The 11,189-nt window shown below is 33.3% G+C and overlaps 1 protein-coding gene across 6 annotated transcripts in view; it reads right to left on the bottom strand.

Moving 5' to 3' along the window:
* LOC116345116 (scavenger receptor class B member 1) overlaps nucleotides 1–11,189 on the bottom strand; it is a 64,315-nt gene that overhangs the window by 14,050 nt on the left and 39,076 nt on the right. For 2 of the 6 annotated variants that reach the window (XM_031774205.1, XM_031774222.1), the window contains exon 2: nucleotides 6,432–6,613. The exons of 3 other annotated variants lie outside the window; for them this stretch is intronic. In XM_031774205.1, coding sequence (XP_031630065.1) covers nucleotides 6,432–6,492 — 61 coding nt within the window. In that variant the 5' untranslated portion in view covers nucleotides 6,493–6,613. Of the gene's footprint in view, nucleotides 1–6,431; nucleotides 6,809–11,189 lie in introns of those variants that run through there. One more of the 6 variants, XM_031774213.1, reaches the window with a different exon arrangement.

Raw genomic sequence — 11,189 nt, 5'->3', positions numbered from 1 at the left:
ACCGAAAAAAAATGCACACAAACATATGTCTTGTGAGATAAAAACGAAAAAAGGTATTTACCGGTCCACCACGTGTGGTTTTAATTAAATTGTAAACAATTAACAAACCCATTGTAGTTTGTAAAGTGCTCTGTTTCTTTTTCTCTTTCATTTTTTTTGCCCATATTTCATCAGTCATCACGTAGCAATTGCTATATTTGTTTTCTATAAAATCTCACTTTTCTCACATCATAAACGCAATTTTTCTCTCTTTCTCTCTCTTTTTGTTGAATTTGCATTTATCTGTGACTCGCTAACTTCTTAATTTTGAATTTAATGAAGAAAAAAAAACGTCCAAGAAAAAACAAACAACACATACAAAATGTTTTCACTCCCAATGAAAGTGAATAAATCGCAATAAACGCATATATGAGATGCGTGCGCCGGAACATTGTATGTTATATGAGTGTCAGAGTCGCACACCATGTACACTGCAATTAGCCATACACATGGCCAATAATAACAATCACTTTTATCGAAAAACGTGTGCGCTCACAAATAGGCACCTTTCTGAGAAATAAAAAAAAAGTTCTTTTCGTTTTCAATTGTTTTCAAGCGAATGACGTTTGTTAGCTTCGGAGCATGAATCGTGAGTTGATTGTTTTGGTAAAGTGATGCAGCAGCGGCAACAGTGAGAGCGCCACGCGCTATACAATGTAATTTGTAATAATTCGGATACAGAAACTATAAATAATTATATGTAATTTTCAGTTCGTACTGGATACTCATATACTTAGACCACAGTCTCTTGCTTCAATGTAACTAACACGTTCGAAATTATGTAAGCATTTTGTTGCGTGCGCGCGCACATTTTTCTATTGATAGAAATGGAAAACATGTCTATGTTGAGAATGATAAAGAAGAAACAATGTGAGAAGAAGACAAGATGCCACCTAACATATCATGACAGTTGCATGTATATATGCGCTGCTGCCACGTCTATCACCGAAATATGACATTGCGCAAGAAAACCCATTGTGACACTATATCGCTGGGCGTACGTGTGTTTATATGCCTAGGTAGGTATATTTCATTTGATTATGATATTATAAATCTCAATATGGATATGATCATACTTATTACATGGACATTTTTTTTCTTCACATGTTTGAACATTTAACAAAAAAGAAATGAATGAAATCCACACGTGCTAATAAGTGACTCTTTTCTATATTATCTTTGGTAAACGATCTGTATGGATGGATGGAGATGTAACATGTCGATCTTTGTCCGATGATTAGAGAGCGCAAATGTTTAACGTAAACTGTCTGTCATTGAAGAACCTCCAACAACAGAAAAAAATCAACTTTGCGACTGTTTTCAATTCGACTCAACATACAGGTACAATAAATCACTATTTACATGCAAACTCGGGGGTAAATGGTCATATACACACAAAAGATCGATCGTCAGCGCACAGTAACAACAGCCGAAACATTCAAAACATTCAAATGGAAACTTTTGTACATTTACACTTGTTGAAGCTAGAAACACAAATTCACCGACTCATGCCAACTGGCCAAAATTGTGGAATGTTATTTGTTTTCGTTCCAAAACCGATCTGATCATGTGCTGGACAAGGTCTTTTTCTCAATTTAATCGCCGTTCTCGTTTCCGTACAATCTGAATTTCAGTTGAAAATACGATCTTTTTTTTTCAAAAATGCATGTAAATTATGTCCATAAAAGACAGCAAAAAAAAAATCACAAGAGAGAGAAACAAATGCGCTAATTAGATATTTGAAACTAAAAATCCAAAAGTTGAAAGTTAACAAGAGCGAAAACCCAATTATGTAGACTAAAAAGCTCCTTTCTCTTTGAGGTGTATTGGTAATTAATGTAATTTTCTCGAATAAAAATTCCGCCTTCAAAGTTCACTTATGTCGAATGAAAATCGAAAAACCAAACTCAATAGATAATTGAATACTTGTTTTTCACTATTCTTTCGTTTGGATAGAACTCAAGTGGCGGCCCTCCAATACATATATGCACACATGCACATAGACACCAACACAAAAATTCCACGAAGAACCGTATCATCTGAATGGAAAAATTTCAACCGACGAAGAAAAAGAAGGCAACAGCATCAACAAACTGGCCAAACACGATGACGATGCCGAACGCTTTTATTATTATCGTTCAAGAACATGTTCATAAAATGCTGGCCCTAAGTTTGTTGAACTTTAGCTGTTTGGTTTGTGTTATGGTATGGTTTTACCATGAAAATAATAAAAAAAAAGATGTACAGAAAAATATTAAGCGCACACATAGTGCATCGCTGTGTTGTGTTGAGGAAGCAGAAGGTGTTCGTTCAGCGTTTGGCATTTAACAGGGAATTTTTTTTTATCCATTTAAATTGCATGCCACATCGAATTAAATAATCGATGGCATTTTCATTGCCGACTATATTATGCTATACGATCCTCTTTGGGTTTCTTTCGTTTGCTCGCACTTTGCACATTTTTTCAAACGGACTACAAATTGCAGAAGGAGAAGAAAAAAAACGACTCAGCAGGAAACCTATGGAAAATTATATCTATTAAAATTGTTATGTATTTACTGATAAATTAGATGTGCAGTTATATCGATTGTATGGTATACATTGACCATAATTATACACCAAGAGTCGAAATAGATGTGGAGAAATAACTTTTGAATTTTCATCAATTTATTTTGCCAAATTATAAACTATTTTTTTTAACTTGTTGCTGTTTTTCATTAAAATAATTCCATTTTATTCTCTAAACATATATAGATTCTTTTTATATATGCAAATAAGTTGCTAACGATGATGCTCGGCTGTTGAATAAATGTTTATATCATGACTTGGCACCATTGACTCTATGAATTGTTATTGATGTTCAAAGCAAAGTCAAATGAAACAATAACATCAACAGAAACAAGAATCCAATAGAATTTGGATTGGACAAAATAGAGAGCTTTGCTGAGCTTGAATAAATTCCTATACATGTAATACAACCAATTTAATAATAACAATAAATAAACATACAATTTATTATTTTGATTGGTTGTTTTCATTCACCTCGCACCATCAATGCACACGCCGGAGTGTTTATGTTTATGCAAAATAAAAACGAAACAAAATTTGTTGTGTGTTTTCTTAAATTTTGTTTTGTTTCTGCATTAAGCAAGAGAGAGAGAGAGAGAGAGAGAGAGAGAGAAATACTTCAATGTTCACTACTGATTTACTTCTAATTTATTTATTATGTGGATTTTTTTCTCTCTGTTAGATTTTCCATTAAAATGGCGATTTTAACCTTTCTCACATAGTGTGTCGACGGTTTGTTTTTGCCTTGTTCATTTATTTAGTATATGTTTTTTATGAGCCAACCTGCTGCTTTTTGCCGAAACTGATTTCCAAATTCAATGTACACACATGAATGCTTGAGTGTGTGTGTGTCTTTTTTTGTGATCATCAACATTTATGCCGAAGAGAAAAAAATAACGTACATAACTGGTTTTTCTTCAATGAAATTTTTCATCTTGCCACACCAGTATCTGAATCTAAATCTGACCAAACTGGACTGAGCCACTGTCTTCAAAACGAAACACTAGATGCGCAATAGAAAAATATTGTATCTATTATAAATATTGGAACACAAATAGAGACGGCATTAATACGTCATCGAATTTATCATGAGTTGACACGTGAACGCTTAACCTAAAAGCGAATCATCTTTGATTCACACATTTTTTTCTCTCTCGCAACACAGCAGAACAAAACAACACAAATCTTTTCCCAAAGAATTGAAGCTTAACCTTACAGTCAAAACAATTCAAGAAATAAACGATCATGATGTAAAAATAATAATTTTTTTTTGATGAATTTATTAACAACAACGAAAAAGAAAAAAAATTAATTGTTAACGTTAATCAGTTTGTATTCGTTGGCTTGCACATTATTGGCTATTGTGTGATTATGCCAGAAGTTTGAATGTAATTTATTGCCATTTTTCTCTCTCTCCTCACTTCTTCGCCTAAATTTGACGTATTTTTACAGTCGATTTACAAATTGTTTGCAATAACAACAAATGAATGAACTTTTTGATGCGATTTGTAATTGGATAAAAGGCTATCTTTTATACTCTCTTCAAGTTCGTCAAGAGTAATTCATCTGGGAGCCTTGAGAATTGATCAATCAATTTTCACTGCAACATAGCTCGAAACACTTGTTGTTTTTATCGATTTATTGGATAATATTGAGAAGAAGAAAAAAAACTCTGAAACAATCAGCATGAAAAAAAAGCATAAAATCCAACGGTTCAACGTCTGTTACTGTTAATACTGTAGATAGATCTAATATCGGTAAAAGGCACTGTTTCAACATCTCTCTTTCTCACACACACCTGTCATAAACCTTGAGGTGAGATTAAGTGCAATAGCACCATATCGTTGCAATACCTTCAATGAAAATGAAATTTGTATGTTTAAAATGCCGACTGTTCATGGCAATAGAGCCAGATGACATCGACCTACCTCATCGAATGTCCAAGTTATGGGTTTCTCTCTCTCCCTCCCCCTCTCTCTCTCTCTCTCTCTCTCTCTCTCTCTCTCTTAATTTCATTGCTTGCTGGTTGAATGAAAAAGGGCCGTTTAACTGATTACACACTTTATTGGTACCAATTCATCTGTGTAATCGTAATTTTTATCGCGCTTGCATACAATGTATGTGTGAATTACGTAAATTTGGAATTTTAGACCGATAAATTTATTAATTCCCAGAAGATATTTTATAGCCAAATTCGACTCGAAATCAAATCAAATGCCGATGAGGAGCCGCAAGAGAAAGATAGTATAGAGAGAGAGATATGAAAAAACCTTGACAATTTTGATATTCACATCGTATTAGAAAGTATTCGGAATAATTTATTGTAAAATCATATCAAAATAAACGTCTAATGAGGCCCATTTGCAAAACACACATCATTTTATATGGAATGTGTTGGTGTGCGTTGTGGCTGCGTTAATATGATTTCTAGTCGGTTTCTTTCTTTAGTTCGCTCTCTATCTGCACTACAAAGAGTCGGTGATTTTCATGACTGATGTTTTTACAAGCGTTGCAATAAACGAAAGAAAAATCCTATCATTCACTTTGGTCATTCAAGTGAAAGAGCACAATTATTAATGGCAACGAAAAAAAAAAATACTTTTTTTATTATAATTTTTTTTTGCCATTTCAATGTGAATTGAGAGAATTTTCTCATTTTCTTGTAGCCGGTTGAATAATGTGCCAACTCATTATCGTGTACAATTCGAACTCATTTTATTTTCGGTTGCAAAAACAAATAGAAACGATTCCGATGATGATTTTATCCACCAAAATGAATAACTTCAAGCACATACGTCGTGCATACTCGATGTTGACATTGTCATGTGAAAATGAAATTATTCTCTTTCATTCACTTGCTCAATGGTCACTTACTTATGCTACGATCATTTTTATGGTTGTTATTATATGATTTGCTTTGTTCGATCAAACAATAATGATAAATTTATTCGTTGTATTCACCATGTTGTTCACCATGTACATGTTTATTGTTGATGTGCGCATCTTTTTCTTCTTTAATTCTGTTTTCATTATGTGCGCCGATCACCATTTGATATGCACACAAATGAATGAAAAAGAGAGAATCTTTCACTATTGTTTTACATACAAATTTATGGCCATTGGCCTCCATTCGACAAATGAACTAGAAGCAAACATTTTCATTTAACTCTTTTATTTGGCAATAAATCCGTTGCATTGTTCATTAGATTGGTCAAAGAAAAAAAAATGACTCTCGATTTTCCCATTTAAATGCTAAAGAAATAATCACCGGCCACAATAGAAATATTCGAATATTTTTCATCTGCAATTTTATGCGAGTATATCCCAAAAAAAAACCTAGATACAGAGACTCAACTCCATTCTTGTTGAATTGACCACAACCAGACATATTATTTGCGACCAATAAAGAAAAACTAACACGAAGACACATTCAATTTTCACATAAGTGAAGGCGTCGTTGATGAACGGAAAAGCAAAATTGAAAATTTTAAAATAAATGTTGTAAAAAAAAAGTTTCAGTTTCGTCTTCACTCGGTAAATCTATCCATATATCAAAAATTGCACTTTAATGAAATCAATTTCACTTGCTGAGAATCGTCAGTGAAGAAAAATATATAAACGTTAGAGCGCGAAAAAAAAAGAAATTTGTTTTTACACCTCAAACGATTTGTGCTCGCACATTAACAGTTTGCTCGGCTTTCAACTTAATTGCTCGTATAAAATTGCAATTTGAAAAAAAAAAAAAAAAACAGAAGCAAACCATAAAAATTTCAACGTAGAAAATAACAACAAGCGAAAAGAAAAATGATCTTAAAAATACTTACACCACTTTCGCAAAAAGGCACTAGATAATTTAGCGCATAATTTATTTCTGTTTCCGTGCATTTTTGTATGTGATTTTATGTCTTAATAAATGTTTTTTTTTTTGTTAATATTGGTTAAATCTTATTTCATATAAATGTTTGTTTGTTTTTCCCGTAAGTCGATGTTTTGTCTTTTCTCGCTTCTGAAATTGAATTACACCCCGAAAGAAAGAGAAAAAAAATTAGATGATTTATAAGTACTATCAATTTCACTGCACTTTACACAAATTATTAAAATTCACATAGACTAAATGCACGCGCCACGTTTACGGCGGTTTCGATATTGTTCGACCAGTGAATTAGAAAATTGCAATGTGTTTGTCGTTCGTGTACAAAAATTTTACAAAATATTTCTTTATCTACTTATTTCGTTGACACGATTCTTTCATTTCTGTTCGTGTTTTTTGTTCAAAGAAAAGTGTTTTTTTTTAATATTTCTAAAATATGTTGCCTTATCAGTGTCACTTGTTCAGTCGAGAATAAGAAATAATGCACTGGAAAGTTTTGAACACAAATTTGGTACTTCCTTAATATTTGGAAGAAAAATAAAAAATAAAAATTACAACGAGTTGAAGTGTTTCGATCCGATTATTTTCGTGCCGAATGAAAAATTGAGCGGTTGGTTTACGAAGAAACGATCAAAAGCCAATAGAATCATTCGTTTGGCCGAGAATCAAACTGGCCAAACAGCACATACATTCGATTGAGAAACAAGGAAGGGGAACAACGACAACAAGTCGTCATCGTTTACATCGTCATCATCGTTGTTGTCGTCGTGGTGGTTGTTTCGATGTTGACGACGGTAGAAACAGTACCATCAACAACAAACAAAACGATGTAAACAATCAACGATTCATTGAGCTGTTGTTTTGTCGAACATTATATGCTCCATACGATTTATCGATCAATGTAATCATTTGGTTGGTCAGTTGATTTCATTCCGTATGAATGGTAAGATTTGATGCAATCGAATGGAATGCGATATTGCAGTTGTACAATATACATTGTGTGTATGGTATTATCTTGTGCCGATATGCGTAATCAACAATTTTCATGTTTGATTTGTGTGTCATTTGAGTTTTTCATTTGATTCATTGGCTTATTAAAACCAAGTAATTACACATTTGATTACACATTTTTCGAATTTCAAACTATTCGATATTTGAATAATCTCCAATAAAAATTCGACTATTTTAAATTCAAGGCTTTTGATTATCAATTTATCAACTTTTGAAATTATCAAAAAAAAAAAAACATCCATCCAAATGTGATCTTTAGCAAATTCCATTGAAAAACGAAAGGAATGCGTAGAAAAAAACCGTCGAATATCATTTCAACGAACTAGTTCTCATAGTTGTAATAAATCGAACGTTGATCACTTTAAATCCACCTTACTTTGGTCGACGGATGGAAATATTCAACGACAAAACGTAAATATATGTTTTCAAAGAGAGAGAGAGAGAGAGAGAGAGGTGATAACATTTAAGCGATGAACTAGGAAAAGTGACATGCTCTTAGAATCAAATGTGGAAGCTTGATTTGTTTCATTTGGAAAAAAGCGATCAAAAGTGGAAAAAAGGGAAGTGGAATGTGGGTCGAGCAAAGTGGTTTAAAGTTAGTAGACCAGTTTTATTTGTAAATCTCTCGATCGAAAGGAAGCTGCTGCTATTACTACTGTTGGTGCGCATTGAAAAGTGGTTGCGTTCATCAGTAGCAGAAAATCCAGTAATAAAAAAAACGGTCAAACCAGATTTCAACGGAAGGAAATTTTTTTCTGCGCAACTTTTTTTCTTCTTTCATTCGACTTCAGCAACTGTCTTTTGTATTGTGAGTGTAGGTTTAGTTGTCATTGTCCATGACAGCGAGTTTTTACTATCGCGACCCGTGCAAATCAACAAACAGACAGTCATATTTCATTTCATATTTTCGTATTTCCCACGAAGTCGCACTTTATTAAATAATCAGAAATGGCCCATGGGATGGCAAGTGAAGAACAATCATTAGCTCGGAAAATGGAACACGCATTTCATGTGTACACGAATTTAATGCATCTGAATTAAATTCAAATCGAAATTTAGTGCAAGCAACACAAATAATTACGATTGCGTAAAATCATGTGTAGTACATGATGGCGATGAAAAAAAAAAAAGAAAAACAAGTTTAAAACGTCTTGAAAAGCCTTGATTTGCTCAGAATGAGAATGAACTAAAAGCGCTGGATATATATGCGCATATAATAATATTCGTACAACACAATTCAGCACACTAAACAGCCATGTAATGGCCCAATTTTTTAGCCGGTTTGGCAATTAAAGTAATATTTACAACGGCAAAAACCCATGCATAGCAGCCAGAAGAGCGAGCAAATCAAACTAGACACGAAAAATAATAATAATAATGCGAGCGTTGCACATACATAATTGTATCGCCATTTGAATGTTCTGAAAATTATTATGCAAATAATGCCGAATATCGTTGATTTGATCGGTATTTCATGTGTGCGATTTTTCATCGAAAATCGATTTTCATTGAGAGTCAATAGAAGAGAAGACGATAGAAAATAACAACGATTTTCATCAAATTGCTTGGATGAGCGTGCGCGTGCGCGTCGTGTGAAACATCTTGTGCGAAAATCTCATTAAATCTGCCAATGCTGTATTATTTTATGCAATCTTTTGAAATAATACCTAATGAAATGAATGTTAATTGTTATGATGTTTCTACAGTTTTACGTCAATCGAAATGAGTAACAAGGTCATGAATGCTGTTAATCACTTCACACTACTGCCATTTAGATTTATTTATTTCTTTTTTTTCGTAATTTTTCAAACAAGTTTTTGAGATGCACACACGCTCGACTCGACGTCGAATTTAAGGAAAATGTACAATATGAAAGATGCTGGAAATGTGTCAAAGGTGACAAAACACATACATTCGCTTTCAAAATGCATTCGGCGTTTGGTTTTTTTTTCTCTTTTCAATTCATCGAAGTTGCTGTTCGATGAGAATTTACAAAAAAAACCTGCTACGGGTTAATTAGATTTTTACTCTGTGGTCGACCTTTGCAGATCTCTCTCGAAAACCATACACACACTCTCAACCTAATAAGATCTTGCTCATAATCATATTTTTTTTGTTATTGCCTGAATCATTATTACTTTAACTTGTCTTTCACGTTCTACACAGCGTTCATCGATAAGAAAACTTGCTGAAAACAAAACGGAGAAGAGAAGCAAAAAAATATACGATGAAGCGAAAATATGATTTAAAGAGTAATGTGTATCTGGCCCGCGAGTCGAGTGTTCGCCGATCAAATGGACAGATAAAAGATAATAAGGGTAGCATGTTGTCCGGCAAGTCGATTGCAATGAATTTGCATCAATTGTATTGAATGCATTGACATAAATCTAAATTTTAATGCAATATTGCACAGTACAGAGCGCAGAGTGCAGAAAAAAATCGAATCTGATCGATCCAAAGTCCGATCAACCGCAGCAACAGCGAACGAAAAGAAAAATTAAAACGATCGACGCTGTTTTACTTTTAAAAACACATTCGATTCGAATTTTTTTCTCTTTTGTAACGCAATTCGTCATTAATTATGGCATTTAGCAATGATAATAAATAGAAGGTAAAAACCGCACGCATCAAATGTTGTTTTCTCTTTTCATGCTTACGAGAATGTCAGTGTGCAATTGCACAAACCACCATTCAAATAACAACAAACACATAAATCGAATCGAAACGAAAATCGCACTTTTTCTGAAGAAAAAAAAATGATTCAATTCGATTGGAGCAATTATTTGTGTATTGTGATTGTTTTTCTTCTTATCGTTCTGTGCACGCAGTGTGTATGATTTCTTACAAACATAAAAAAAAAGATAAACGAATTCATGGCATCATTTTTTTCTCTCCAATAAATTTTATATGCCATGCCACCGCACACCACCCGATAATATCAATCGTGAAATTGATTTCAATTTGGATTCTATTATTTTATTGTTGCTTCTTTGTAGACGTATGCACATCATTAACGCCTATGTATATGAAATCTGAAACAGCAAAAATACACACAAACACAAAAAAACCTGATCGCCAACCGATCGGAGAAATTCAATTTTTATTTTTCTGTCTGCGGCTTTCAATTCGGCATTCCAATTCTCTATTTAAGGAATAATGCACGTGTGTTGAGACGGTGAATGATCGTACAAACAGAAAAAATTATTGAAAAACAGAAGATGTTAAGGGAAGTTTTTGGAGTGAAATTCAAGATAAAACCGGAATAATTTAATGATTGATCGATAAATACCGAGATTAAACTCATTCAAAACTATTGATCAGAAGCGATTTTGAGTCGAGAATATTGATCAGATCAATTTGCACATATATTGACTGGACGTTTTTTCCCTCCATATTTTAATCTCTGTTGTTTTCGTCTGTGGTCATTCTTTGAAACGGAACAGAGTGATAAATTAACAATTCGACAATGAAATGCGATGAAATTTTTGCTTCAACTAAACTGGTTGGTAACGTTGACTTCACAACATGCATGTGAGCAATATTGATTTGCTGGTTTTTGTGCCAACAAATAAAAAAAAAACCGTTGACTGACGTGTGTTTAAATGCGCGCGCGGCAAACGATCTGAATCGCATTTCTTTCGTGTAAATACAATATTGATGTGTGTATATGTGTGTGTTAAATGCACATATTTCTCCTCAC

This window comes from Contarinia nasturtii, unplaced genomic scaffold, assembly GCF_009176525.2.
Source record: "Contarinia nasturtii isolate CC-2019 unplaced genomic scaffold, AAFC_CNas_1.1 Cnas_scaffold_129, whole genome shotgun sequence".
NCBI classification, from domain to species: Eukaryota; Metazoa; Arthropoda; class Insecta; order Diptera; family Cecidomyiidae; genus Contarinia; species Contarinia nasturtii.
This window is presented reverse-complemented; position numbering and strand designations above follow the sequence as displayed.